The sequence below is a fragment of the Platalea leucorodia genome, assembly GCF_965183815.1.
Source record: "Platalea leucorodia genome assembly, chromosome: W".
In the NCBI taxonomy this organism is placed as follows: Eukaryota; Metazoa; Chordata; class Aves; order Pelecaniformes; family Threskiornithidae; genus Platalea; species Platalea leucorodia.
In genome coordinates, this window is record NC_138859.1 from 843,887 (window position 1) to 869,773 (window position 25,887).

Sequence of the window (25,887 nt, forward strand, 5' to 3'; positions counted from 1 at the left end):
CGTTGTAGTACCGCGTTAGCTCGAGGGAGTGTCTTCCCCCCGGTGTGTAAGGAATGTTACCTGGCTGTGCTTCCCTGGCACTTCAAAACCATTTAAAGACAGTCTTTGTACACTCAGCAAAGCCCAGAATTGTGAAAGTAACGTACGCAGCACCCAGGAATAGCGTCCTGGAATGAGACGGATCTGGAAAGTCAGGATTCCAGAGCTTGGATGCGTTGGCAATGGATACTGCCATCTCTTAAGCACTGTATCTTTCAATATTTAAACTTCAAAAGAGGCATAACTTGGAAGTGTAATGGCAGATTAATTCTCTTCAAGGAAAATATTTGAGAGAGGAGGACAACTGACATGCGATCGGTTCTCAGATGCTTCTTAAAACCCAGCTCGTACCCCTTGAGCTGACTGCTGCGCAAACACGCCTACTCGTTGCTTCGTGCTCTGCGCGCGGAACGCCGAGGAGGCTGCCTCTGAGTTACGCCAGAGGAGAGGTGTTCCTTGAGACTTCAGGTCCCTGCGGTGTGGGGGACCGGCCCAACAGCACAGATCCATAGCGCACACAATTCAAAGTTGTTGGTTCAGTTACAGCGGTCAGCGAAGGAGCAGCCTGACGGAGAGGTGCCGAGGTGCCGCTGGGGTCAGGGTGTTTTCTGGTGGTGTGAAGGAGAAGGGGTCTGCAACGTTAAGGTGCCTTACAGAGGGGTGACGGAGCTTCTGAAGCGCAGTTGCTGGCTGAGGTAATGCCAGAGACGTTAGGTTGAGGGAGAAGGTGCTGAAGTCATCAGCACGGTGCATGAAGAGCCTGCGTGACAATGGTAGGAAGGGTGGGGGGAACAACAACGTGAGGGTGCAGTAGTTGGTGTGAAAAGCGTCAGTGACCATTCTCCAGAAGACGTTTTCACTGCTGAAAGGTGGAAAAAGAAAAAAAGGAAGAAACACACGAGGTGTTCGAAGAAATGAGAGAAAAATCAGTCTTTTTTTGCTGTTCATCTAGCAGCGTAAGTTGGATGTAGGATTGCTTTTCTTAAGGGAGAGTGGATTTCCAGCAGGACTGTAACGGGTGCTGTTTCATGCACAACTGGGGCAGTACTGGTAAGATGGTAAAGGGAATTAGAGGAGATTGTGAGGGAAGATCCAAGGATACAAGCAGCTTTGTATCCCAAGCGAGTATCTTTTTGTATCTGGCTATGGATGCATGCGAAGGCCCAGAGCAAGCTGTGGAATGTTGAAATAACAATTGCCACTTCGGAGCAGAAAAAAGACGGTGGAAAAAGGTTTTTCTGGTGGGGAGGAGGTCGGTGGATTAGTTAGGAAAAAAAGTGTGGTAAAAATTAGAAGAGGGGGCAGGTAATCAAATCGTGATGCAGGTGAAAAGCGAGTGAAGATGCCAGGTCTTTGTGTACGCGTGCTTCTCCCAGCCTAAGCAAGTCCCAGGGGCTCAGCACGGCTCAATGAAAGAAATACCCAGAACAGAGGTGCCAAAAGGAGCAGCATTTTGTGATGCGAGAATAATTATTTTTGGTGGGGCTAGGGAAGAGGAGGAGGATTTTGAGGGTTCTGTCGAAAGGCCTAAGGGTAGCAAGTGTGAGTGCTGGCTCTTGGCAAGTGGAAAAACTGAACGCAATTAAATATCAGAGTGCTGAAACTCCTGTTGTGCTCTTGGCAGGAATTCACCGCAACTGGTTCTTCCAACACAGACACGGGCAAGGCTTCGGGCAGTCTAGAGACCAAATATAAGATCAAAGACTATGGACTTACGTTCACCCAGAAGTGGAACACAGACAACACACTGGGAACAGAAGTTTCCGTGGAGGATCAGGTAAGAGGAGGCGGATACTCGGAAAGCGTTCCTGCAGCGGTATGAGACAGTAGTGAGTTGAGCAGAAAGCCCTGAAGAGTGGAAGTTGCACAAAACTGCCCGGAGTACTGGAAAGAAAGAAGTTGTGTTTGCAGAACGCACAGACTGAGAGCGAGCATCGTGAATTTTGGGGGTGGGGGCTGCAAGCGTTCCTCCCACAGCAGTGGGCTGCTCGTACCCATCCAAAGGTACAGAGTTCCTGCCGGTACGGGCACCTGGAATTAGCTAGCTGGTTGAACGAATGTCACGGTTATCCACCCCAAATAGGAGGGTTTGTTTAAAGATGCGCTTTAGCTATGTACAACTGTCACTGCTGCGGCCCTGCAGGGAAAACAAAAGAGGGCTCTCGTAGTTTTAAATCCTCTAATGCATCAGGACTTAAGTTTGGCTGCCTTGAGATTGAATGTATTTCGTAAGGTTGAAGAGACAGGTTGGTGTTTGCAGCTTAGCAGTGCTTACGCAGAGGGCTGCGAGCATACAGCGCTCGCAAAACACGCAATTCTTTTTCCCAGTGATAGCTTTATGCTTTTCACTTGGTGCCCGAAGTGTAAGGGAACGGTGCCAAAAGTAGCAAAAGTCCCGTGGTGCCCTCTGCCGTGCACAGCCATCAATTTTGGTAGTTATGGTTTTGCACTTTTACCCGTGCTTTAAAGTGCAAAACGCTGTCCGGCTGAAAACGAGGGCGGGAGCGCCGAGGCAGGCACAGGGTTTGGCCTGCGAACTCCTGCCGTGTCTTGAAAGAATGCCTGTAGATTCTGAGAGCGCCTTGAGCTACCGTTGGAACTGTAGGGAATAAGCAAACGTGCACGGAATGGTTTTCTTTCTTTAACAGTTTCTCAATTTTCTTGTCAACACGAGATTTGAAATCTTCCTGTAACAACGGATCCACAAAGCGTGCGCTGTGACGGGGCCGCGTTGTGGGGAGAAACAGTCCAGATTTTAATCCCTCATCACGCAGCATCGTTCAGATTGCGTAGTAGAAGACGTGGGAGGCGTTACGGTCGCGGTTTGTCCTCTCTTTGGGAGGCAGCAGAGCTCGAGTAGCGGGATGTAACGAATGGCGGTTCAGCAGGGCTCTGAGCAGACACCTCTGGTTTTCTTTGCAGTTGGCTGAAGGATTGAAGGTGGCTCTTGACACTACATTTGTACCAAACACAGGGTAAGTATTTTCTGTTACCTTTATCTCAGGAGTGCTAGAATTTCCCCTAACTTTTCATTAGAAATGCTTATTCTGGTCATTGCGTAAAATTTCCTGTAGAATATTTTGAACGGCAGTGGATAATATGGGGCTCAGGAGGACAAGGTCTGCTAAAAATGATTCTTCAGCTTTTTGGCCGTTGGCAAATTTGTTGGTTTGCAGTAGGTATGGTATTTTTGTAACTCTCCCCTTAAACAGCTAGGTCTCACGTGCACCACTCAACTTCTGCCGTCTTTGTCACGGTGTCGACAGTCCTACCGCTGTCACCTCGGTGCCTTAACAACATAAAGAAAAGTTGGGTTTTGTTTTTTTTCCCCTGCTGCTTTTGGGCAGGTGTCTACGCACAACTGGATGAGGAGGTGGGGCCGCATAGGTGTTGTGCTAGGCAGTGGGACAGCACTGGTTTGTCTTCCTCAGTTATCAGGTATTTATTTTTGGTAGGCAGTGGAGCAAAGGGCGGGCGTTTATGTCTGGCTAGTGCACAAAGACTCCTTTGTAAATAATTACCGGTATTTCTTCATTGTTGGGCAGAGCCTACCGGAAAAATCAGAGTTTGAAATACTGCTTGGATGTAAGGAATTAGAAGCTAAGTCAAAAAGGAGACCCGGGGCCCGGGTGTGAGTGCAGGCGGCAGGGCGTTCTGCTGTGTCTTCGGTGGGGGAGAAAGGCGGCTGGGGGGAGCGTTACGGAGGTGGTAACGTTTTGTCTTAGTTCTGTGAAGTTTGAATTACTTGCAAAATGAGCAGGAGGACGCGTTGGGGAGAGAGGAAAGGGCTTCTCCAGAGGGACAGAAAAAGGCAGCCTAAGTGGATGATGTCTGGAGGATGAGGAGATGCGTTTTCGATACGGGAGGCTGGTATCGGCAGTGCGAAGGAAGGGAAGCAAGCGCTGCACCTGAAGGGACGGTGGAGAGGAGCGAGCAGACGAAAGTCGCTGAAGGACAGACGGCCAGCTGTCGGTGCGGGACGCCGGGGGTGCTCCTGAAGGAAACTGATGCCGCTGTAACGCGTTGCACTTGTGGAGAATAAAATTTGAAACCTGACGGGTTTTAGAGCGTTAAGCGGGAATGGTTTTATCGTTCTCTCTTCTTGAGGATTTTAAGGAGTTTGAGATGGTGGAGGAAAAAGCAGCACCACATAAATATACATAATAGCAGTATTCCCCCTATACCATGCCCTCTTCAGCAGCTGTTAATGTCAAGTTTTGAGTAGGCATTACAGTCCTTTAATTGACCGGCCTTAAGGGCCGTGCGTGTGTGAACAAAACCACGTCATACACGCTTGTATAGTACCAGGGATAAAATGGCGTGCTTCTCTCTGCAGGAAGAAGAGCGGAAAGTTGAAGACCTCCTACAAAAGAGAATACGTAAATCTCGGCTGCAACATAGACATCGATGTCTCTGGACCAACCATCTATGGCTGGGCAGTGCTGGGCTACGAAGGCTGGCTGGCTGGCTACCAGATGGCTTTTGATACAGCCAAGTCTAAGCTTTCGCAAAATAACTTTGCCTTGGGCTATAAGGCGGGAGACTTTCAGCTGCACACTAACGTGTAAGTATTGTCGGAGCCTAGAAAAGCAGCACCAGAGGAGCCCAACTAGATGCACAGCGAGCATTACGGGAGTTAGGGGACGTGTGGGTGGATGGAAGGGGATGCCGATTTGTTTCAAAATAATTTCTATTCGGTGGTTTCATCTTCAGTACAACTAAAGCAGGGGCAGCTTTCCAACTCTGGGCTGTCTTGTGAGACCTTGCTTCAGGATGATTTTGGGGTTTGTGTATGTAAGCTAGTGGCGTAAAGGCACTTCATAATGTTCATTTGGAATTAAAATCGGTAAACTCTAACTTCTATTTTGGCGCTAGATAAAAGAGCCTTCAACTCAGCTACTGTACCTCCCCCCCCGACAGAAAGCCTCTGGCTCCGAAACGCCCGAGGTGGCGGAGGGAGGCGTGCCTGGCTTTGCGCTCCCGTGTTCCCAGCTGCCACCGCAGCGCGGCTCCGTTTTGGCATTTGCATGCTCCGAGCGTCTTTGAAGACGGTGTCCTTAAACAACTGCAATGCAGCAACGCTGTCTTCAGCCCCATCGTTCCCACTACCGACCTCAGTCTCCTCCTGGATTTGTCGCTTCGCGCGTTATTGCAGGCTTGCTTGCTTAAGACAAGCGAGCAAGTTGTTACCTGGGTTGTCTTTTGTTAGAACCTCAAACCACAGGTCTCGGCCGTTGGGAGGTCGTGTTCCGTTCTGCAAGCAAAGCTTAGTTTTGGGTAAAAAACGCGAGCAGGAGCCTGCCCGCTCCAGCTAGGAAGTAGAGGAGCTTGGGTCCAGGGAAGCCTTGGAGCTCCTGGTTCATTTTAAGAGAGAAAGATGAAGCGATTGTGGGGAAGGGTCAATCAAAGGAGTCACTGTTTACTAAACAACGCTTGCATCGTTGCAAACAGGAACGACGGCACCGAGTTTGGCGGGTCTATTTATCAGAAGGTTAATAACAAGGTTGAGACATCGGTCAATCTGGCCTGGACTGCTGGCAGTAACAACACACGTTTTGGCATTGCTGCGAAGTACCAGCTGGACGAGAAGACTTCCGTTGTGGTAAGAATTTTGTTACAGGAATGAGTATTTCAAGCTGCCTTAAATACTGAACATTTGTGGTATGAAGTAGTTGCCTTAAACAGTTACTGGGAAAGTACGGTAGGTGGCAAACCGTGGCTTCTGCTGTGGCTCAGGTTTACGTTGGGACCTCCCAGGTCACATTTGTGAAACGATGGGGAAATCTAAAGCACTGTTCTGTCGGTGGTGAAACAGTCACTTGTGGGCTCGGAGCCTGAGCAAAATGTCTTTTCAGAAGGTAACGAGAGGATGCAGCATCCTTTTAATTCTCTAATTCTTATCTAAAGTGTAATGTAAAACTGTACTATCGTAAAATGCTGCAAGTTCAGCTGAGCTTGCAGCCTTCCCTAACAGTCAGCTAACCCTCCAAAGTCAGCGGAGGTAAGTGTTGCTCCTGACGCTTGCAAGTTCTTGCAGAAATGTTAGGGCAAAAAAAATAAAAGGTTTAAAGAGAGAGAAAGAGGTTCAGGAGACAAAACGTGTCTGTGGGGCCGTGACAGTGAATAAAAGTAAAGTACCTGCAGGTTCCAGCCCTGAGCTCTGCAGCAGCAAGCATTTGTTACACTTCAAAACCGGAATTAGTTCCAGGGCAAGTCAGTCAAAACGAAAGATGGGAAGCACTGTTGTAAACAGCTCAAACCTTAGTAATGCAAAAATGGGCTTGCATAGTCGTACGTTTATTGCTCATTAAAAAATCACTACTAAGCAATTTGTGACCAGGGGCCTGTGAAGGAGGAGACTTCATTGGCTACTAAGGGGCTGTAGTAACTAGCCCTTCAGGGATATAGAGGGACAGTGCTGGGGCAGTGAGGGGCAGGGTGGCATTTTGTGGTAGGCGTAATGGGTCACCATTCGAGGGAAGGATTGGGACTATTACTTGAGCCTGTTACAGCTTAAGCTGGAAACTCTTGAGGAGAAAAGACTGGAATAGGCCTCTGCTAGAGGTTAGTCCACGAGTAGCTGAGGAGTTAATGCGTAAGCCGCCTTCTCAGGGTCCTGGGCCCGTTCTGCCTGGGTATTTATACACAGCGTGTGAGCATCGCCATCTCTTTTTTCCTGTAGGCTAAAGTGAACAACGCCAGCCTGATTGGAATCGGTTACACTCATGCCCTCCGACCAGGTACGTAGGTCCAGCTGGTAGCAGCAAATAGTATTATACTACACTGTGGGTTATTTTACTGTCATCTCTAGAACAGAAGAGATAAACAAATCAGCTGGAAATCTTACATAGGCTCACAGAGGTAAAGGACGCACGCGTACAGCCGTGCCTACGGCAGCCAAGACACGTTAGTCGGGCTCAAGTACGGGCGGGAGGGCGTTGTGCGGGGACAGTGGTGTACGGAGGGGCTCATGATTTGCTTTCCTAGGTGTAAAGCTGACCCTCTCGGGCTTGATTGATGGCAAGAACTTCAGTGCCGGAGGTCACAAAGTTGGGCTGGGATTTGAGCTGGAAGCTTAATGCAGCTTTAAGTAAAACAACAGGCGGTGCTCTGGAAGACAAAAGAGAAGTGTACCCAGTGTGTTTCGGCCTTAATCTTACTCTGAAATTTCAAGAAGTGTGAACTTTCTGCTCCTCCAAAGAATCATTTTAACCCAACGCTGAAGTCCAGAGAGTGCCAGCACATCCAAGGAAGATACTTGAAGGCATGCATGGAAGTTGTGATGTTTGTGCCACATTTCACTTCAGGTTCCCGTATTTTAAATCTCTTCCTAACCCCCACCTCTCCCCATTATTGTAATGCATCCTGCATGTCCTGTACTTCACAACCTTTTGTAAAAGGTGGTCTCTGTGCTGTAGTGGAAACTTGGGTTTACGTCAGAAATAAATAAATTGGTCGCAGTTGGAAGAGAATGGTGGTGTGTCTTGTCTCCAAAGCCGGGCTCCACCCAGCTGGGCCTTTCTTTTGGTGCGACTTTAAGCGTGGCTCATAGATAATCTGCAAATGCTTTGTGTTAAACTGTGCGTGTACACTGAAGGCTTCCTCCTCTGCGGTCTCTGGGTAACATCCTTACACCTCTCATGTTTTAGAGACCCGCACAGTGAAAGCAGCTTTTTCATTAAAATGTTATTGAGGGTATCAAAAAGAGCAAACCAAAAGTTTACATGTTTTAGATAATTTCGTTCCCATACAGGAAACAAGTATTAGGTAAGTACAACCGTTACACTTAAGGAAAACAGTGCAAATCAGCAAAGTTAAGGAATTAAGTTCACAGTTCCAGGTGTATCAGGAAGGTGGCATCTACCGGTGACTGTGCGAGCCGACGCTTGCGTTGGCCGTTGTTCGTTAGAAAGCCTAAAAGGCAAAACGCCACGTGATGCCTGAGGGAGGATGCAGCAGGACAGAGACTAGGAACATCTGCTGTCTTAAGGCACGATTAAGAACTTTTTCCAAGCAGTTAGAACAGGCATTTCCTACTGTATCTTTGTGGGAAAACGTGTCCGAGAGGTGGATACTAAAAGCTAGGCCAGGTGTAGGTGACAGGAGAAGGAGGCACTTGCACTTCCCTTCGGAGAGGCAGCAGCTTTCACAGTTGGCTTCCTGAAGCAGCACATCTTCAGAGGCAACCGAAGCGATTTTACATCTGGGTTTGTTCTGGACCGTTTGTTTCTTCTACCTGAAGCTGCAGCCAGCTCCAATCTAGAGCCTGAAGAACAAACAGAACTGCAAAGGTCAACGCTAGCTTACAGTTGAGATTTCTCCAGAATAAAGGGGAAGCAATTGAAAAGATTTTAAAATGTTACTGTGAACAAGCGGGGCAGTACGTTTTTGTGACGAACCATCTGACTGCTGTAAAGGAAACCCTTACACTACTTATTTTCTCTAATATTTTACTTCCTTTCCAGTATTCTGTTTCATTAAATAAGCATCCCTGCCCACCAATGTATTGTCACCACAAGACCATCCCAGTTTGAAGAGTGCGATTGTGCAGCATTTTTGTACAACAGCCAAGCGCCTTCCCCGTCCTTTATTGTTCGGCCCAACTGGAGTCCCCAGCACGCGGCTCCCGCTCTCGGCGGGCAGGGAACACGCCGGTCAGCGGCAGAAGCGGGAGTGGGTGCTCTCTCCCTCCCACAACTCCTGCTCTCCCCTTGCCCGGGAGACTCGCAGGCAGGTGGCTGTCAGCCACGTTACTCGGTGGTGGCAAAGTGACACAGGCAGAAGTTTGAAGCCACGAGCTTCCCCGGCCCATTTACAGAATATCAACTACGTTACCATGAAGCTCTGCTCCTGATCCTTCATCGTGTCGTGCATCACATTTTCTAGTTGGCTACAGAGTTTCTGCGATTCCAGCAGCAGCTCCTCACTGAAAGGGACAACGATGACCCAATTATTTTCCATGGCACTTGTGTTTAAAGAGCTGCTGCCTCTACCTTTAAGAAATATTTCTGGCAGAATACGAACCTTTACCAGTCAGCTCATAAGCCAGTAACTCATATTGCAACTGGGAAAGTCGGTGGCATCCCCAGCTTTACTGGGAGAGGGGAAAGGAAGCAAGTTCCAAGTTGGAGCTGGGTTCCTGTTCTGTGGAGTCACCGTTGCTAGAGAAAAAGCTGCAGAGCAGCCTATAAACTACAGGATTAAGGAACACAGGGATAAACAGACGGAGGTCTGTCATTCCAGCCGGTGCCCCTGTTCGTGTAAGCACGCCAGAAGTACACGTGCTTGGTTCTAGCAGTCTCTCCCGCATGAGGCAGCCCAGCTACTCCCACCTTCCGTGACAAAGCTCCAACAATTCCTGCTGGCAGTGGACTTCGAGTGAGCCCAACCATTCCAGAGAAAAGAAACCCTTTATTATGGAGGCAGGGGGAAGCGAAGCTAACCATTATTCCCCGTTTTTCATAAGGAAGGTTCACAAGCCCCCAAAGTCCAGCTACTAGGTAGAAAGGACTGCTGCCGATGGACGCTGAACACAAAGTGGGAAGTGTGAGAAAGCCTGCGTGTCGTTCTCTCACAAAGCGGGAGCCCCAGCCGCGCAGGGCTGGCACCAGCAGCTACAGGACTCCAGCCTTGGCCTCACCTTTTCCTGACCGATTCTGACAAATTGTAAGTTCCAGAAGGGACCTGCAGCAGCAGCTGCCCAGGGCTGCTGAGGCGCAAGGTGCTCATGCTCTCTGGACTGCCAGTAACAGGACCGCGTACTTTACTCTGAAGAAAACACAGAAGATCGAGATGGCGATTTCTAACGTCCAGCAGCCAGGAGTAAGACAGCCTGGAACTGGGCTTTAACACTAATTCAAAATACCAGAGAAAAGAACCATAGGACATACTAAATTTACCATTAATTATTTCAGTAACCTGTGCTACAAACCATCTTTCCAGGTTAAACTGGAGTTTTCATTTTACTTACACAAGCAATTTTCAGCAAGTTCCACAGTTCTTTCTGTCGTTTCTCCTGAAGCCTAACAACTGTTTCCTCATCTTCATTCATCAGGTTCATCACTTTCTCCACTCTGGGGAACAATTCCAGTGCCTTCTGCTTGCAAACTACAGTTTTACTATTAAAAAAAAATCATCAGATCACACACGGACAACCGCAGTAGGGGAATATTTCTGAAGTTTCTCATTTCCTGCGACGCTCAGAGCTCGTTAGCCGTACGCGCTGGTTTTTAAACCTCTACAACAAAACCTCTTGCTGAAAGAGAAAATGCTTTCTCTCAGCCCTCAATAAAAGCTGACTCTACAAAGCTCACCTGAGCTGAGCATAAATGACCCGGACTTTTTTTTCAAAGGTCTGGATCGCCTGTAGGAGCAGTCGTACTATTTCTTGGCTGTCACCGCTTGTCCTCTGATCTGGAACGAGAGTCAGAGCATTACACAGGAAGGCAGGCTTACAGGACAGAGCGAGAAGATTCTCAGTGGCTTGTTTCCACTGCTGCTTCAATCCTGGACCATCCCAAGGTCGGGGCATGCCGGTTGGAGTGGGATGGACTGCACTGGATTTTAGCCACCTTCTTCAAAATGATGAGAACTGGAAAGCAGAGCCGGCAGGGTGGGTCTCGTGCCTCGGGGCTGTACAGCTGCTCAAAGGAGCAGCTATGCCTTCCTCCCTCCTACACGGAAGCAGCAGCATGTGCTTGCAGAACAGCTTGCTCTAAGAGCTCCAGAGGAGGTTCAAGAAGAGCTCAGAAGGCGCCAAGAAAGCAAGGCTGGCCTAGTTTAAAACTGACTCCCTGACCCCCTTCTCCAAACAAAGGCGAGTCCAGTGGAGTCCCTGCGCAGCTAGTGTATGGGCAGGCCTAGAACGCAGAGAAAGTTTTCTCAGCGCTCATTATTGCATCTCCAAAGTCACTATCCACACAAAGCAAGCTGACCTTGAGCTAAAATGTCTTTTACCTCTTGGCTTCTCTCTCAATCTCCGGTACAGCTCTCTGGCTTGTTCTTCTCTAGAAGAAAAAGGCACAGAACACAAAGAACTTCTCTAGAACCTAAATTACGAACAAGTAGTTCAAGAACTCAAATCTTTTATATAACAGTCTGCATTTCAGACCGATGACAGGTAAGGAGTCAAAAACTGTCTTTTAGTGTCAAAGTCCTCCCTCTCTCCCGTAATTTGGGCTGAAGAGGGAGCACTTTCATTGCCCTGCAGCGAATAAGCTTAGCTAGCAGTACTCCTGCATCTGAAGTTCAAGGTAGTTCAACTCACAAATCCTCCAGCGTTCCTCCTTGTTTACGACCTAGTGGGCTTCTCTGCAGGTCCACGATGTCGGTCTGCAGGGCCATCATCCTCTTCACTAGCTGATCCACATCATCCTCCTGAAAGCAGGGCAGAGCATAAGCAACGGGCAGTCTCCGACCGAGAGACCCTACCCCTCACACTGGCTCCTCCTTTCTCATTCACATTTCTAAACACTCACATCAGCCAGATGGAACCAGCAGCCTTGGACCGAGACAAGAGAACATGAGTAATTTCAATTCAAGGAAATTAGCTTGGTGCTCTGGGATAAAACCGCTTCCAAGAATTTTTTGATAAAAAATTCAACCTGCGACAAAGAGCCACTGAAGGGTCAGACTCTGGAGTAAATGTACTGCTAGTTCCCAGGCCACCATGCTTCCTTTTCCTTGGCTATTCCAAATCTCTTCTCTCATCCTATCCATCACCGCTTTTCCCCTTTTCCCTCAGCACACAACCACTCCTGGCACCCCAAATTCTGCTTTTCTCTTGAACTCATCCACATGCAGAAGCTGCTGCCTGTTAAGGAGTCATTCTGCCTCTGCTTCCTCCCAGGAGAGGAGGACCAAGTGTTGGAAAAGAGTAGGATATCGACAAGTCACCTTTCACTCCTCGTCCGGGAGCGACGGTCCTCGGCCCTACTTACCGGGGTTACGCTGTCCTGCGCCAAAAGGCTGAACGCCCTACGGGGAGCGGGTGCGGAACGTGCACCAAGAATGGGAAACTGCTGCCTTTTCAAAATTCAAGTCTGATGCTTAGAATTCTTGTATTCAGTCATCTAATCCTTCCCTTTCCCATTCAGCTTAACCTATGTTCCATATCCTCTTTTCAGCTGTCCTGGCTCCAGGAGTGCGTTAGCAGGACATCCCAGTGCAACCGCTGCAAAATCTCCTCTCACCTTCCCCATAATCTCCCTTTTTCCCCCTAAGCCTTACAAAACACAGTGAGCTTCATGAAGTACTGGCAATGGACAGAAATGGTGCCACCCAAACCAAGGCAATGTGACATCTGCAATCAGCCCAGACACAAGAAGTTTCTATTTCGGGGAGGACAATGAAAAAAAAAAAAAAAAAGAAAAAAAGAAGGAAAAAAAAAAAAGGAACGAAAACCAAGCCCCCTTTTCTTTAAGCTAAGCAGCTATATTTAGAAACATACCCGCCCACAAAGTTCCACAGCCTGCTCCATCTCTTTCCAGGCAAACAGCAGCTTCTCAGAAGCTACAGGAATGAAAGAAGAGTGATTGCTTTTCTCAGGCTCATACCGGAAAGGGTAGATGCTTTGTGGGGATAAGAGGCATAAAAAGACCTGTTTGCCAGATGCTATACTCACTGATTCCAAATTCAATCTGCTCTTTGTACTTCTCCAGATCGATTTGGATGCTTGTTTTAAAGAAGTCCAGCTTCGCTTTCAGCTGCTGGGAAAGGGAGGCCATCGAATTCTTCATCTTTGAGAGGGTACTATTGTAACGCAACAGGTTCATCCTGCAGGGACAAGAAGGTGGTCCGATTACCCTCCCAAACTAAAACTGCAGACTTCCACTTATATCAAAAGTAGAGACTTCAGAGTGTAGCAGTGAGCACAAAAGCAGTTGTGTCACAGGATGGAACTCTCAGCTTTTCTTTAACCGTTAACGGCTCCACTCATGGCCTTCCCCGCTCCCACAGGGTCCCATTCCTGTCCTTTCCCCTTCCCCAGGGAGCAAAGGCAGAGGTAAGTGTTCTAGAGAAACTGCCACCGTACATAGCTGCTCGCTGCCCCTGCTGAAGCCGGTTGCAGTCCTCTTTCAGCATCCGGATTGTGTGCCAGATCTGACCCCACACTTTCCGCAACTGGAAAAAGTGGAGATTCTTCTTCGGATCCTGAACTGGAAACAGAGGAGGGAGGTGGGGAGGGAAACGTACGTATCAGCACGAAGCCCAAAAGCAGCGATATCACGTGACAAAACAGACCAAAATATCACTCCTTTGAGGGGCACGTTACCTCTGGCAAAGCCTATAGCTGGCTAACCCCTACGCGGCTTCCCCACTATATCAAAAATCAAACGCTTCCTTTTCCTCAGTTATTCTGACAAACGGAACGAACACTATGCCAGTCCATTTTGCCGCTTCTTCAGTCCCAATACACAAAAGCTCTCTCTACTCCTTGCACATGATGCAGACCACAGAACAGCGGCAGCCCTCTCAACGCGGACAACCTCCCACATTCATGCTAGAGAAAGTCCTTACGGATGCAGTCAACGCTTTCCGGATGAGGACGCAAGGCAACCTGAGCCTCATAGGCAACTTTCTGGTTATCGAAGAGGAAGAGGAGGTCTGTGTCTGCAGCTGCAGTATCATTCACCTGCAGAAGACAAAAGACCCAACTAGGCGCTCTCAGGAAAAGCAAGCCAGAGTAACACCACGAACAGAACGTTCTGCTCAGCCAAAGACTGAACGCCAAAGGCGACAGGGCGCCCATCCTCCAAGGGCTGTGTGGTTACTGTGGCAAAAGCCTGCCCGGAGAGCAGGGAGTGCTGCGCTCCCAAAGCGAGAGCAGTGCTGGCTGATGCACTCAACAGCAAGGAAGGGAGTAACCAGACTCACCTTGCTATCAGCTATGTGTTTAGTGGCCAGCTTCTGCGAAAACAATTCAAGTCCAGCCTCCTGCAGTAGCTCCTGGTCCTGTTCTGGGATTCCCGTATCTGACTGGATCCTGGCCTTCACGGTCTGCAGAGTCTCCTCCTCTGTCACAGCGTAGGTGTGTACAGTTCCCGTGACCATGTTCAAAACATGAAGCAACTACAAGAAGAGTAGTGTGACATGAGAAGGGCTGAAGACACATTGGTCATGTTTGAGCAGAGATCCCAGGACTGAGACACTGGCCCCCGATAAACTGCTCCAAGCACCTGCAGGGCTCAAGAAGTCACTCCGCAGCTACTTCATAACATTACACCAAAGTCCTTGTCCTCCATCAACTGGAAGAGAGGCCACGTGGCAATTAAACAGCTTCAGCCGCAGAATCCTCTACCAGAACGTGGAACCAAGCACACACAGAAGCTATCTGCTACTCCCGACACGCTCAGGGAGTATTTGTCCTCAGATAACCAAGAGGAAAGCACCTGTCACTCCCTGCCAGGAGACAGCTAAATGAGATTCTGCGCTGCTGCTCCTCCTAGGTCTATGACTCAAGCCTCTTCTCTCATGGGCTATGGGCAACTGCTCGCTAGAAAACTTTTCAGGGTAATACAGACCCATTGCTCACCTTCAAGTTCAAAATGTCATCCAAAGCTTTGAAACACCCATTGGGTCCATAGGTAGGATCTGTACCTCTCTGACGTGGGTGCCACATTAACATGAGCTGCAGCCATTTCTCCAGCCTCGCAGCCAAAACACTGAAGGAGCAAAACGAGAGGGGGATCGGAAGAGGTGAAAGCGCGTTTGCAGCCACCATATGGCCTGGGCTCTGCAGGAGGACTGACAAACAGCTTCCCCACCCCGATCACAAATGCAGCGGTTAGAAGGCAGAGACTCACAACTGCACAAGTCTGACAAGGGACACAAGTGCTGTTTGTGTCACGCACTCGATTTCTTCACAGATTAACATAGCAAGGCATATAATATAAACCTGGTGCTTTTGCAGAAGAAACAGTTTATCCCAGCGTGGCATAAGAGATTTCTAGTCCTCACCTGTTTAGATTGTTCGGGCAGGGTAAACTGCTAGAAAATTTGACTTCTCCAGATAAGTCTTCTGAAACGACAATATCCAGCTCGCTCTTCTGTCGCACTTTTGTATGCCTAATGAATTCAAGCAAGTACAATGGTGAAATAATCACCTGCCTTCCCCAGCCTGCATGTTAGTAGGCTCTTGAAGCTACTCTTGACGGCTGTAATACAGATGCCGCTTTGATTTCTGCTACCTGCCCTGCAGGAGCCAGTCCTGATCCCAAAGAGCAAGTAACGTAGGGATATTACCCAAAGAATCAAGGGACCACACTTCTACGTCCTGTAAACAGGACGGTTGCATTGTGCGCACTCTTCTTATCACCTGGCCCCAGCTCACTCACCATTGCACTGGCTGCCAGTTGGGTAGGAATGGTCGGAAGCCTGTGATGCACTCAAAGGCCAGTGTGCCAAAGCTCCAGTAATCCACCGTCACCGTATACTTCTGCTGTTCCAGCAGCTCTGGCGCCTGCGACAGTTTACACACACGTGAGACAAAGCCACCCATCTCCTAGCGCTCTCTATCCCTTAGGAGCTCATTAATGTTTGTACAACAGATTAAAGAGGGTGCTGAACGCTCTGCCTCTCACAAGCTTTGAGATCCTCTCAGAGCGAACAGCAGAGGTTACTGGCACTCCTTGTTTATAACAGACATAGCTAGCAGACGCTGTGAAAATCCAGTGTCAGCAAAAAAAACGGTCACCTTTGCTAGCTGCAGCAGCCCAGACGCACCCCACACCAGGACAAGTACTTCATCCCAGCCCAAGGCCTGCTAACAGTTACCTCTGTCCCACTGCAAAGCGGGAGCCGCTCTCCTGGCCGAATGCCTTCCTTACCAAGTACTGCAGAGTCCCAACAAAGGATGTGCACAGGCTGCCCTGATCCAGCTCCTTCGCATAACCGAGGTCAATGATTTTGTGTATTAACTGAAACACACAACAGAGAATAAAAACACTAGAGAAAAGTCCTGTTAAAAGCACACGATACAGCAGAGAAAGAAAAGGTTCAGCTCTTCAAAGGTATGCAGGAAAGGTGCCAACAAAGAGGTGGAAGTGGAAATGGGAGGCTCCTGAAATTCCTAAGACCACAAAGTATCTAAAGTTGTCATTGGCTTGATACACACAGAGCGGGAGACATTACTGCTAACTCAGATCTTTGGTCAATCAGTACAGTCTGGTTCTTTCCTTAATAGTTGAAAGTCAAAATGTCAGCTGTTACCAGAAGTCCAATACAACCTTTCATCTCAGCTGCACGCAGACTACTGTCCATCCGACACACAGATCTGAGCTAGCTGTTATCCCGGGCTGGGTGCTCTTGCAGAAGGACCGCTGTGACTGCATGAAGCACATGCACGTTCCTCTAACGCCTACTTGTCTGTGCAGGCAGAGACACCTGGTTCCTGCTTACCCTTTGCTCTCCTTGCTGCAGCACGATGTTCTCTGGTTTCAAGTCTCTGTGGATGATCCTGTTCTCATGAAGGTACCTGAGAGCAGAAGCTGAGACACAGAAAAACCACTTGTAAGAGCGTAACTAACAGTACCCAGCACGAGCTCAGTAAGGGTTCATTTCTACCTAGTATAAGCACGGCTTTTGGGTCAAATCTTGTGCAATCAAACATACAATGAAACGCCAAGTGCAAGAGGAAAAGTCGGTGTCAAACACTTCTGGACACAGAGTTTGCTCTCTGGGTCTTCCCTCACGCCCTTCTTGTAAACTGGAATAACGCTGGCTAGCTTCCAGTCGGCAGGGACCTCCCCAGGCTCCCAAGGCCTTTGGTAGATGATCGAGAGGGGTCCTGCCATAACATCTGCCAGCTCCTTCAGAACCCTGGGATGAATCCCTTCAGGCTCCACGGACTTCTGAACATTCAGCTGATGCAGCTGGTCCCTGACAACTTCAGCATCCACAAATGGGAAGTCACTGTTCCCACACTGGTGGCCCTCCGACTCAGGCAACCAGGCAGCCTGAGGGCTATCGGTATTATTAAAGACTGAGGCAAAAAACCTCTGCTTTTTCTTCATCCCTATTAGTCAGGTGACCATCTTCAACATGGTCCAATGCTTTCTTTAGACCTCCTCTTGCTATTAACAGACTTTAAAACACCTTTCTTGCTGTCTGATGCAACACTGGCCAGTTTCAACTCTAATTGAGCTTTGGCTTGTCATGTCTCCCTGCGTGTATGAACCACAGCTCTGTAATCTTCCTGTACGATCGCTTCCAGAGATCATACAATTTCTTTTTCCTCTTGAGCTCCACGAGGAGTTCCCTCTTCAGCCAAGCTGGTCTTCTGCCCCGCTTGCTTGATTTACGACACGCTGGAATTGCCTGCTCCTGTGCTTCTAAAAGGTGGTTTTTAAGAAACTGACCAGCACTCATGGACTCCTAAGCTCTCAAAAACAGATTCCCAGGGTACTCTGCTAAATAGCTCCCTGAATAGCTTGAATTTTGCTCTCTTGAAGTCCAGGGTAGCAACTCTGCTGTCCTTTTTTCTCATTACACTGCAAATTTTAAACTCAACCGTTGCATGATCACTGGGGCCAAGACAGCCACCTACCATCACATCTCCCACAAGTTCTTCTCTGTCCGCAAATAACAAGTCTAGGAGGGCATCTTTCCTAGTTGGCTGAGTACGTGTGACAAGAAGTTCTCTCCCACAAACTTTGAGAATTTCCAAGACCTGCTCATCACAGCAGTATGATATTCCCAGTTGATGTCTGGGAAGTTGAAATCCCCCATAAGGACAAGGGCTACCAATCCAGAAATTTCTCCTAATCACCTACAGAATAACTCGTCAGTGCTAACATCCTGGCTAGGCGATCGAGTGGCTGTACTCAGCCTTCCTTTACCTGCTTCTTCAACAGTCTTAACCTAGAATCCAAAAGCTGCTCTACCAAACACTTGTTCTGTCCTGTCCACAAGGTGTTCTTCTCCCCATTTCACCGGCAAAATTCTTCATAGTGAATTTCTGTGCAACACACTTTCTGCTCAGAACCACTGAGACCCCACAACTGTCAGACTGATGAATTCCATCTAGATTAGAAAGACAAAAATCTCATCTTAAGAATACACAAAGGCAGAATAAATGCCCTCTATTTTCTCACACTTGCTCAAGGTAATACCTTAATTTATCTCTTCTCCTGTGGATAAAAAGAAAAATCATGGTGCTAGGAAACACAAAACTTGGCAGCATTTCCAGTTTGTGCTTTTCGGCCATGACTCAGGCCTGAGCCAAAGGGACTCACTTTTCTGCTCTCTGAGACTCCGTGTCCCTCTGACGGCGTTGCATTCCCAGACAGAGCTCTCTTGTTCAGTGCAAAATGATCCCGCTAGACTTTCAGGAGTTACCAACAACATAACTGTCCTTCTCCTGAAGGACAGTAACCCCAGAAAGACCAACTAGGCATGCACTGTAAGCGATCAGGAGAACAAGGTACATCAATAGTCAAAAATATTTCTTATCAGCTACAGTTCAGATCATACAATTGAAAATTTGGGTCTGTCCCTCTTCCCATACACACACAAGCACGTGAACACAAGCTTCACTCTAAACATGATCTGCCATTGTCTCTGGTCAGCACTCGGTATCATCTCCTGGTCACTAAAGCGCCCAAGGACGAGGCAGCAGAACGCAAATGCTCTGGGAACACAAAGGACGGGAGATAATGCCTAACAGCCACACCTGCAGTAAAAGTAATGACAAATGCATGTTTGTTCTCTCGTCACAAGCTCACTTTCCAAGCCTACATCTGCCTCCAACGCACTTCTTGCATACCTTCTCTCTAACGCCTTAGTGCCTGTCCAGTTTTGCCTCAGCTGCAACTCAGTAAGATCACAACATAGCTTGACCAAAAAACTCCCCCCCCAAAGTCTCCCGACAGCACTTGGCAATCTTTGCACAGAACTGTCTAAAATTCCACATAGTGGTCGCCCAAATGCTAACGGAAACCCACAGATCACACACACTCTGAAGCCCTGATGATCAGCTGTTAAGCTGAGGGTGGAGACTGATATGCAACACAAACCAGAGTCACTGGGCAAGTGTTCAGCTACCCAGAGCCTTCCAGGAAATCCCGAGTGGCATTTTTGCCAGGCAAGAAAACCCGTCTCGAGATTTTCAAGAACAAAAGTCAAAGGTTGGCTCTCCCACAGGGAGGGCTGGCAAAGCAGGACAGGAAACAAGTACGCTCTTCAAAGGTCAGTCTAAGGTGGCGTCATTCAGGTCACTGCTGCGCATCCTTAGAGCGGATTCGGCACTAAAAGGGCTTCCATAGCTCAGAGAGCCGAAGGTACGACTACCACTTACCAATATCAGATAACAAGATGAGAATAGCTTCTTCCCGCAAGCCACAGCAATTCTCCAGCTGATTCAGGTACTGCAAGAAAACAACACAGAATATAGTCTTTCCCTCACGTATCCTGAGCGAGGCTCATAGTCCTACAAACTCTGACGAATGCAAGAAGTTCCAGTAACAGCACTGAAATTCTCTAGAGGCACAAAATTCTATGGGCTTGTGACCTCCGGTAGCAGCAATTACAGCTTCAGGCCTTGATCTAACCGGATGGGAGGAGAAAAGAGTGGGTGAAAGACGTCAGTGTCATCCCCATTCTCCTCCTTCTACTTGCTCCATCCCTCATAGCCATTTCCCCTGCGCCTGGCGCTATCAGCTCAAATCTCAGCTTTAAGCTCTGGGTTTTATCTACGGGCAGATTATAGCAAAGGTTAGAAAAACAACAAGATTAGAATTAACGTGTTATTTTTTCCTATGACAGATAAGAGTTAATCACTTTCAGGAAGGGTACAGCCCACAGACGTACCCAGCCCTACGATGGTCTCGGCCATACTCACATCCTCTTGCACACCCCTCACGCACACCCTCATCCTCTACGGGCAAACTCCCCACAGCGTCACTTGCAGCCAAACACACACAAAAAGTTTCAGAAAGCACTTAAGTCTTCAAAAGCTGAACGTAGTATCAAGGACCAACCCCACCAAAACCTGCTGGTGCCATGACCGGAATCAGGAAGCATAAGGATGTGAAAACAGAGGTTTTACAGGGAAACTTCAATAGAAACCCTAGGATCAGCTTCTCAGCCCTCGCTCCCCACCCCAGGGACCTCACCTTGCGGAGGTCTCCACCTTGGCAGTACTCCATGGCCAGCAACGGCAAGTCATTAGGTGCAAGCTTCTGCATCCCTTCGGGGACATCACGGGCAGCCACTACGTTGGGATGGTTCAGCCTGAGGAGTGGAAATGAGGCAAGTACGCATGATGAGCGGAACCAGGGTAACACCTGAAAGACGATCGTTCTGCAACAGCTATGCAGCGTCACGTGCTCACGGCCATCACGCGACGCCCTACAAGGACATTAATCCTTTTAGAAACTGAAGTAGTGAATTCTAAAGGTCTGCAATTCATCCATCTCTCACAGACCTAGACTCATCCCGACTCCTTGCGTTTCACGTGCAGTCAGCGCATCCCTTCAACGTGCACGCACACCAGACCTGCCTAGGAGCCGCAGGAAGGTGCCTTGCGAAGGAGCGTGACGCAGTCTGTTGCCACCCTCCAGAAAAGACCCAAATGGCGATCAGACCATTGCATCCTACGAAATCAATCCAACGCCCTGAAGCCCAACCCAGCACAGCCAGTAAGCTAGGCAAAAGAGCAGCTACGCAGCAGAACTGCTGTTAACACTGAAGGCAGTGGCAGAAGCGCTGAAGAAGGAAGTCCAAGACCCAAGACTCTGGTGAAACGTGATGTGAGGTTTTCTTTAGCCTGTGTTTCTATGCACTTAGAATAGAATCATAGAATCATTTAGGTTGGAAAAGACCCTTAAGATCATCGAGTCCAACCGTTAACCCAGCACTGCCAAGCCCACCACTAAACCGTGTCCTCGAGCACCACATCTCCCCGGCTTTTAAATCCCCCCAGGGATGGGGACTCAGCCCCTGCCCTGGGCAGCCTGGGCCAGGGCCTGGCAGCCCTTTGGGGAAGAAGTTTTTCCCAATCTCCAACCCAAACCTGCCCTGGCGCAGCTTGAGGCCGTTCCCTCTCGTCCCAGCGCTTGTTCCTGGGGAGCAGAGACCGACCCCCCCCCGGCTCCAGCCTCCTTTCAGGCCGTTGCAGAGAGCGATGAGGGCTCCCCTCAGCCTCCTCTTCTCCAGGCTGAGCCCCCCCAGCCGCTCCTCACCCCGTGGCCGGGGCCCATGGGCCCAGCCCGGACAGGGCCCCCTGCAGAGCCCCCCTGCCCCCCAGCAGATCAACGCTCCCCCCGACGTGGTGTCGCCTGCGAACGGGCTGGGGGCGCGCTCGACCCCCGAGCCCAGATCGCGAATACAGAGGGGGCGCAGGGCCGGCCCCGGGGAACGCCACTCGCGACCGGGCGTAACCCGCCCGCGGGGGCCGGCACCCTCCCGGCGGGGCGGCCCGCGGCCTCTCCCACCGCTCGCCTCAGCGCCGCGCTCGAAGGCCGCCCCCGCAACCCGGCCTGCGGCCCCTCCGCCCCGCCCCGCCCCGCCGGCGAGCGGGCACCGGGCTCCGCCCGGCCCGGCCCGGCCCGGCCCGGCGCGGCGCGGCCCGCCTCACCTCTTCATGATCTGGATCTCCAGCGCCCAGCGGTCGCGGTTGCGCGGGCTCAGCTCCTGCCGGCACTGCTTGATGGCCACCTGCTCGCCGGTCTCCTGCGGACACAGCACGGGCGCGGCTGAGCGCGGGCCCGGGGCCGGGCCGGGCCGGGCCGGGGGCTCCGGCCGCCGCCTACCTTGTTGTGCCAGCGGATGACGTTGCCGAAGCCGCCGGTGCCGAGGCGCTCCTTCATCTCCCAGGGGCCGCAGGTCTGCGCCTGCAGGGCCGGCGGCCGGCTCATGGCGGGGCCGCAGCGCTCCGCTCGCGGGGCCCGGCCGCCTCCGCCGACGTTTCCGGCTCCGGCGCCAGCTGGGCCGCCCGCCCTTAAAGGAGCCGCGCCGCCCGCCCGCGCGCCCTTAAAGGAGCCGCGCTGCCCCGACGCCCGCCCTTAAAGGAGCCGCGCCGCCCGCCCGGGCGCCCTTAAAGGAGCCGCGCCGCCCCGACGCTCGCCCGGGCGCCCTTAAAGGAGCCGCGCTGCCCGGGCGCGGCTGCAGGTGCGCGGGGCGGGAGCTCCCGGCCCTGTCGCCAAGTCCTACTCCGCCGAGGAGCGGCGCTGTCGCGATAGTCACGGCTGCTGTCCTTCCTGGAGTGAGGGACTGGGGGTAAAAGGAGAGTAGAGCTCGCGGGCTATTTGAGTAGAAGAGCAGAGCTGCTGCCTCCTTTGCACCGCTTCTTTAAAATCTGCTGGAAGTCCGCACTGTACCATTCATCTCGGCTCCCCACCTCACCAAGCAAACGGCACCGCGCCACGCTCTCTCGAGTCCCAGAGGTTGGGGAAGACCCTTAAGGTCATCGAGTCCCGCCGTTAACCCGGCACTGCCAAGGCCACCACTAAACCATGTCCCTCAGCACCACATCTCCCGGCTTTTAAATCCCTCCAGGGATGGGGACTCAGCCCCTGCCCTGGGCAGCCTGGGCCAGGGCCTGGCAGCCCCTTCCATGAAGAAGTTTTTCCCAATACTCAACCCAAACCTGCCCTGGCGCAACCTGAGGCAGCTGAAGCTGTCCTTAAGCTGTGAAAAGCCAGGAAATAACTTCTGAAGTCTTCCCCCACAGCCATTACTCTGTTAGTATCTTTAATCTAGAAGTCCAGGAGCAAATAGCTGTTATCTTTAAAAACAATATAACTTAGCCCCTGCTCACTCAGCGGCGTCCCATCATCTTTTTCTCAACAACTGGGAGTCCCTCCTGGAAACAGTCAAATGCAGCTGCCCTTAAATCAGGCAGTAACGTTACTACCAGCACTGTGACGCCCAGAGAAACACATGTGATAATCTTGACACAGATTTCCATCCAGAGAAGAGCTAAACATGCAGAGCACCCAGCGCTTCATCTTTGCCCATACGCAAAATAACCGTTGCCGTGCTTCGCGACTGAGGGCCCTACGCAGCTGCTTCCTGAAGATGGAGGTCGCTCACACACCATTTATTATGTCTGTGCTTACACTAAATTGTATCAGGAACCTGATTTCTGGTGAATCAGTTCCTAAAAGTTAAGACACATCCATTGCTGTAACAATTGCACCACTGACAGTTCTCATAACCCAGCCCTAAGTTCAGCTCTAAAACCGATCGTTCAGATTTGCCTGCCACACTTTGACACCCCAGCACCCCGTAACCGCACCCTGGTGGGTAATCTTCATCTTCTAGGACGGACAGCATCAGCGAACACTTAACTCTGGTCCTCAACGTGCTATTCCTCACTTCTGTCTAAGGGTCCTTAGAAGTTTTGCTCGTTGTACCCACTCGAGAGCTCCTCTGAGCATGCCTTCTCCCGCTGGCACCGCTCACGGCGATGCTCTGCGCCAGATGCAGGCCGGGGTCTCTCTGCCAAAGGTTCTCAACGGCTGCCATTCCAAGCACAGCACACTGTGGAGTTTCTCAGTACTGGGACTAAGTCTACAGATTGCAGGCGTCTGGTCACGTTAGAAATAATACTCCTGTGCATTCACCTTCCCTCACGTTCCTAGAAGCGTGATGGGACGGTTCACCATAAGGGACACAACTGCTCTCACTGTCAGCGAAGCTTAAGGTGCTCAATGGGGAAAAACTGTTTTGAAGACTGAATCTGTTCTCTGACTGGAAGAGAAACAGACCAAAACAAAGCGGCTGTCAGCTCCAGCGTGCCCCACTCGCTTCAGCAAGCAAGCCGTCCTCCTGGCCCGCAGAGGGACTCGCTAGCCCTCCGGAGAGCAGCCAGCCTGCCCAGAGCACCCCGAGGCCAGGCAGGGCTGGGGGAAGCACGCCCGCTGCCCGCTCCAGTCTCCACCCCTTCGAGGGGAGCTTTAAGTAGGACAGGAGCTGCTCCAAGAGATCCCAGCCGCAGAGAGCGCAAAGGCGGGCTGCTCTGGAAGGGAAAGCATCCGCAGACTGCAGGAGAGAAAAAGCAAAAAGGTAGGCACTGCTCTGCACCTGTTTGAGAAAGCGCATTTCCCATTTTCAGCATCAATGCCGTTGTCGTTAAATACTACTAAACACTATTATTGAATAAATCCCACCGAAGCACCATGGTAGTTAACTAACTGAGCTATTGCCTTTCAGCTTTTGAAGAGATTCGTAACGCTGGGTAAAGCCGCTAGCTTTCGGTTGTTTCAAGGAAGCTTCAGCTATTCCAGGGAAAGGGCTGGCAGCCTCAGGCTCTGACCAGCTTGCAGGGAGGAGTCCCCTGCACAAAGAGCGGGAGCAAAAGAGCTTAAAACAAAGGAAGAGTTACGGACGGACAAATATCTTGATGGTAAGGAAAGACCGGGAGAGCTAGCTGCGATAGGATAATTTATTGTTTTCCTGGGAGGAGATCAGGCTGTGCCTTCACCCCGGCTCCCAACCAGGATAACAAAGAGGAGGAGGGCGGGTCGTCTTCGCTTCTCCCTAAACGCGCTTCTTTTCAAGTGCGGCCAAAACCACGGGAAATATTGAGAATGATTCCCAGAACAAAGCCAGAGTTTTTTAATATCCATTTCCTCCAATGCCTTCAAAGACTACAGCATCTTACTTTCTTTGTTTTGGTCTTTTAATTCTTTTCCCCAAAAGCAGAGGTCTGTCCACTGTTATATTTTAAAGGGAAACAGTATGAGTCTGATATTCACCTCCTCAGCTTCAAAAAGGGATACAGAAGCATTTGCTCCAGGAGGCAGGAAAATGCAGCAAGGATCTTGCTTAAACTAGATCAAGATAGCTGTTCGTCAGCCAGAAAGCTATGAGTGCTACAGACTCAGAATCAAAGTATTCTGGAATGGACATCCGAGGTTATTGGGAGGCATATGGGGGGAGAGCTACTTTTAACTTCTGTTAGTGACTTTTTGTTCGACCTTGGTAAGTCACATCACTTTTTCAGGTCTTATTCCACATCGGTAAGATAATACACTCTTACTGCTTAGAAGGGCTGTTAGTAGTAATAAATTCCTATGTGGATTTAAAGTATTCCTGCTGATGATGCTTCGGCAAAGAGAGATAAATTTAGGCTATCATATATCTTTATGTCCTAAGGTACCTGAAAGGGCAGAATCAAGATGTCAGGACACCACATCCAGGGCTCTGGCTTATTGCTACCGTGTTTTTGATCAGCGAGGAAGCAAAGGGTGAGAGCAGAAGGCACAAACCGTTTAGGAGAGCCCTACCAGAAAGCACATTGCTTGCAGGTTTCTGCTTGGAGTCTTGTAAACATGGTATTTTTCAAACAGCCATATGGTTTCAGTTTGATAGGACTTATCATTCGGAACATTCCAATTGACTGGCCTAAGCTGTACCTTTCCCGAAACTGAAAATAAACATCTGGCAACATCTGTGACCGGTTTTCCGTGCGTAGGGGGACAGCGGCCAGCAATGGATGACCAGGCATCCCCCCACGGAGAGGGGGAAAGGAGCGGGGAAGGGCTGCAGCATTATGAGATAAGCTAGCCTGAACAGGGGCAGCAGAAGTACGTGGAAGAAAGGATGGGGCATCCGATGCAGGACACCGTTAGGGAGACTCTGTCACGTTCTGCAGCGTGAGCATGTGCTGCGTAAGACTCAAATCCGCTTGTATAGCGGACTATATGGGATAAACTTGATTATAACCATAAACTTAATTAAACCATGCAGCTGCTTTTTAAATAGGGACTCCTCCTTTCATGTCAGTCTCCAGGACCAAAATGCCCTTATTTTTTTTTTTTTTTATTTTTAAATTTAAAAGATGTTTCCCCTTCCCCCCTGAAAACTAGCTCTAGTTTCCTGCTGATTTCAGGCAGCTAGGACTTC

The 25,887-nt window shown here is 50.0% G+C and overlaps 3 protein-coding genes across 12 annotated transcripts in view; 2 read left to right on the forward strand and 1 right to left on the reverse strand.

Moving 5' to 3' along the window:
• The window catches only part of LOC309601900 (non-selective voltage-gated ion channel VDAC3-like), a 20,829-nt gene extending 13,347 nt beyond the window's left edge, over positions 1 to 7,482 (forward strand). For all 6 annotated transcript variants that reach the window (XM_082335153.1, XM_082335150.1, XM_082335152.1 and 3 more), the window contains 6 exons: positions 1,664 to 1,816; positions 2,962 to 3,014; positions 4,376 to 4,603; positions 5,491 to 5,641; positions 6,722 to 6,779; positions 7,027 to 7,482. In XM_082335153.1, the coding sequence (XP_082191279.1) occupies positions 1,664 to 1,816; positions 2,962 to 3,014; positions 4,376 to 4,603; positions 5,491 to 5,641; positions 6,722 to 6,779; positions 7,027 to 7,118 (735 nt within the window). In that variant the 3' untranslated portion in view covers positions 7,119 to 7,482. The remainder of the gene's footprint in view (positions 1 to 1,663; positions 1,817 to 2,961; positions 3,015 to 4,375; positions 4,604 to 5,490; positions 5,642 to 6,721; positions 6,780 to 7,026) is intronic.
• Positions 7,204 to 25,564, reverse strand: LOC309601897 (inhibitor of nuclear factor kappa-B kinase subunit beta-like). 3 transcript variants are annotated; one of them, XM_082335143.1, is made up of 21 exons: positions 25,142 to 25,564; positions 21,614 to 21,708; positions 20,151 to 20,385; positions 19,334 to 19,403; positions 16,438 to 16,526; positions 15,867 to 15,956; positions 15,375 to 15,499; positions 14,998 to 15,105; positions 14,573 to 14,702; positions 13,915 to 14,109; positions 13,558 to 13,672; positions 13,073 to 13,196; positions 12,662 to 12,813; positions 12,488 to 12,549; positions 11,306 to 11,415; positions 10,996 to 11,045; positions 10,353 to 10,452; positions 10,010 to 10,157; positions 9,680 to 9,807; positions 8,875 to 8,965; positions 7,204 to 8,305 (listed from the first exon to the last, which is right to left on the reverse strand). In XM_082335143.1, exons 1-21 carry the CDS (start codon positions 25,175 to 25,177, stop codon positions 8,237 to 8,239), a joined length of 2,322 nt encoding a protein of 773 aa, XP_082191269.1. In that variant the 5' UTR covers positions 25,178 to 25,564; the 3' UTR covers positions 7,204 to 8,236. The 3 variants fall into 3 exon arrangements, with proteins under 3 accessions (XP_082191269.1, XP_082191268.1, XP_082191270.1); XM_082335142.1 differs by lacking the exon at positions 25,142 to 25,564 and adding an exon at positions 21,789 to 21,934; XM_082335144.1 differs by lacking the exon at positions 25,142 to 25,564 and adding an exon at positions 21,789 to 21,933 and having other exon boundaries at positions 20,151 to 20,268.
• The window catches only part of LOC309601898 (tissue-type plasminogen activator-like), a 15,806-nt gene continuing 13,879 nt past the window's right edge, over positions 23,961 to 25,887 (forward strand). For 2 of the 3 annotated variants that reach the window (XR_014230610.1, XM_082335145.1), the window contains exon 1: positions 23,961 to 24,045. The gene's annotated coding sequence lies outside the window, so the exon portion shown is untranslated. Of the gene's footprint in view, positions 24,046 to 24,192; positions 24,386 to 25,887 lie in introns of all 3 variants that reach the window. The other variant, XM_082335146.1, reaches the window with a different exon arrangement.

Bases quoted from the DNA above. Each gene is read 5' to 3' on its own strand.
- LOC309601897 (XM_082335142.1), bottom strand. From the start codon at position 21,893: ATGAGCCGGCCGCCGGCCCTGCAGGCGCAGACCTGCGGCCCCTGGGAG. The intron at 16,527-19,333 runs GTAAGTGGTAGT...TCTGTGTCTCAG, and splicing joins CATCTTGTTATCTGATATTG to CTTCTGCTCTCAGGTACCTT. The intron at 15,500-15,866 runs GTAAGGAAGGCA...AAACTGTCGCAG, and splicing joins TTGGGACTCTGCAGTACTTG to GCGCCAGAGCTGCTGGAACA.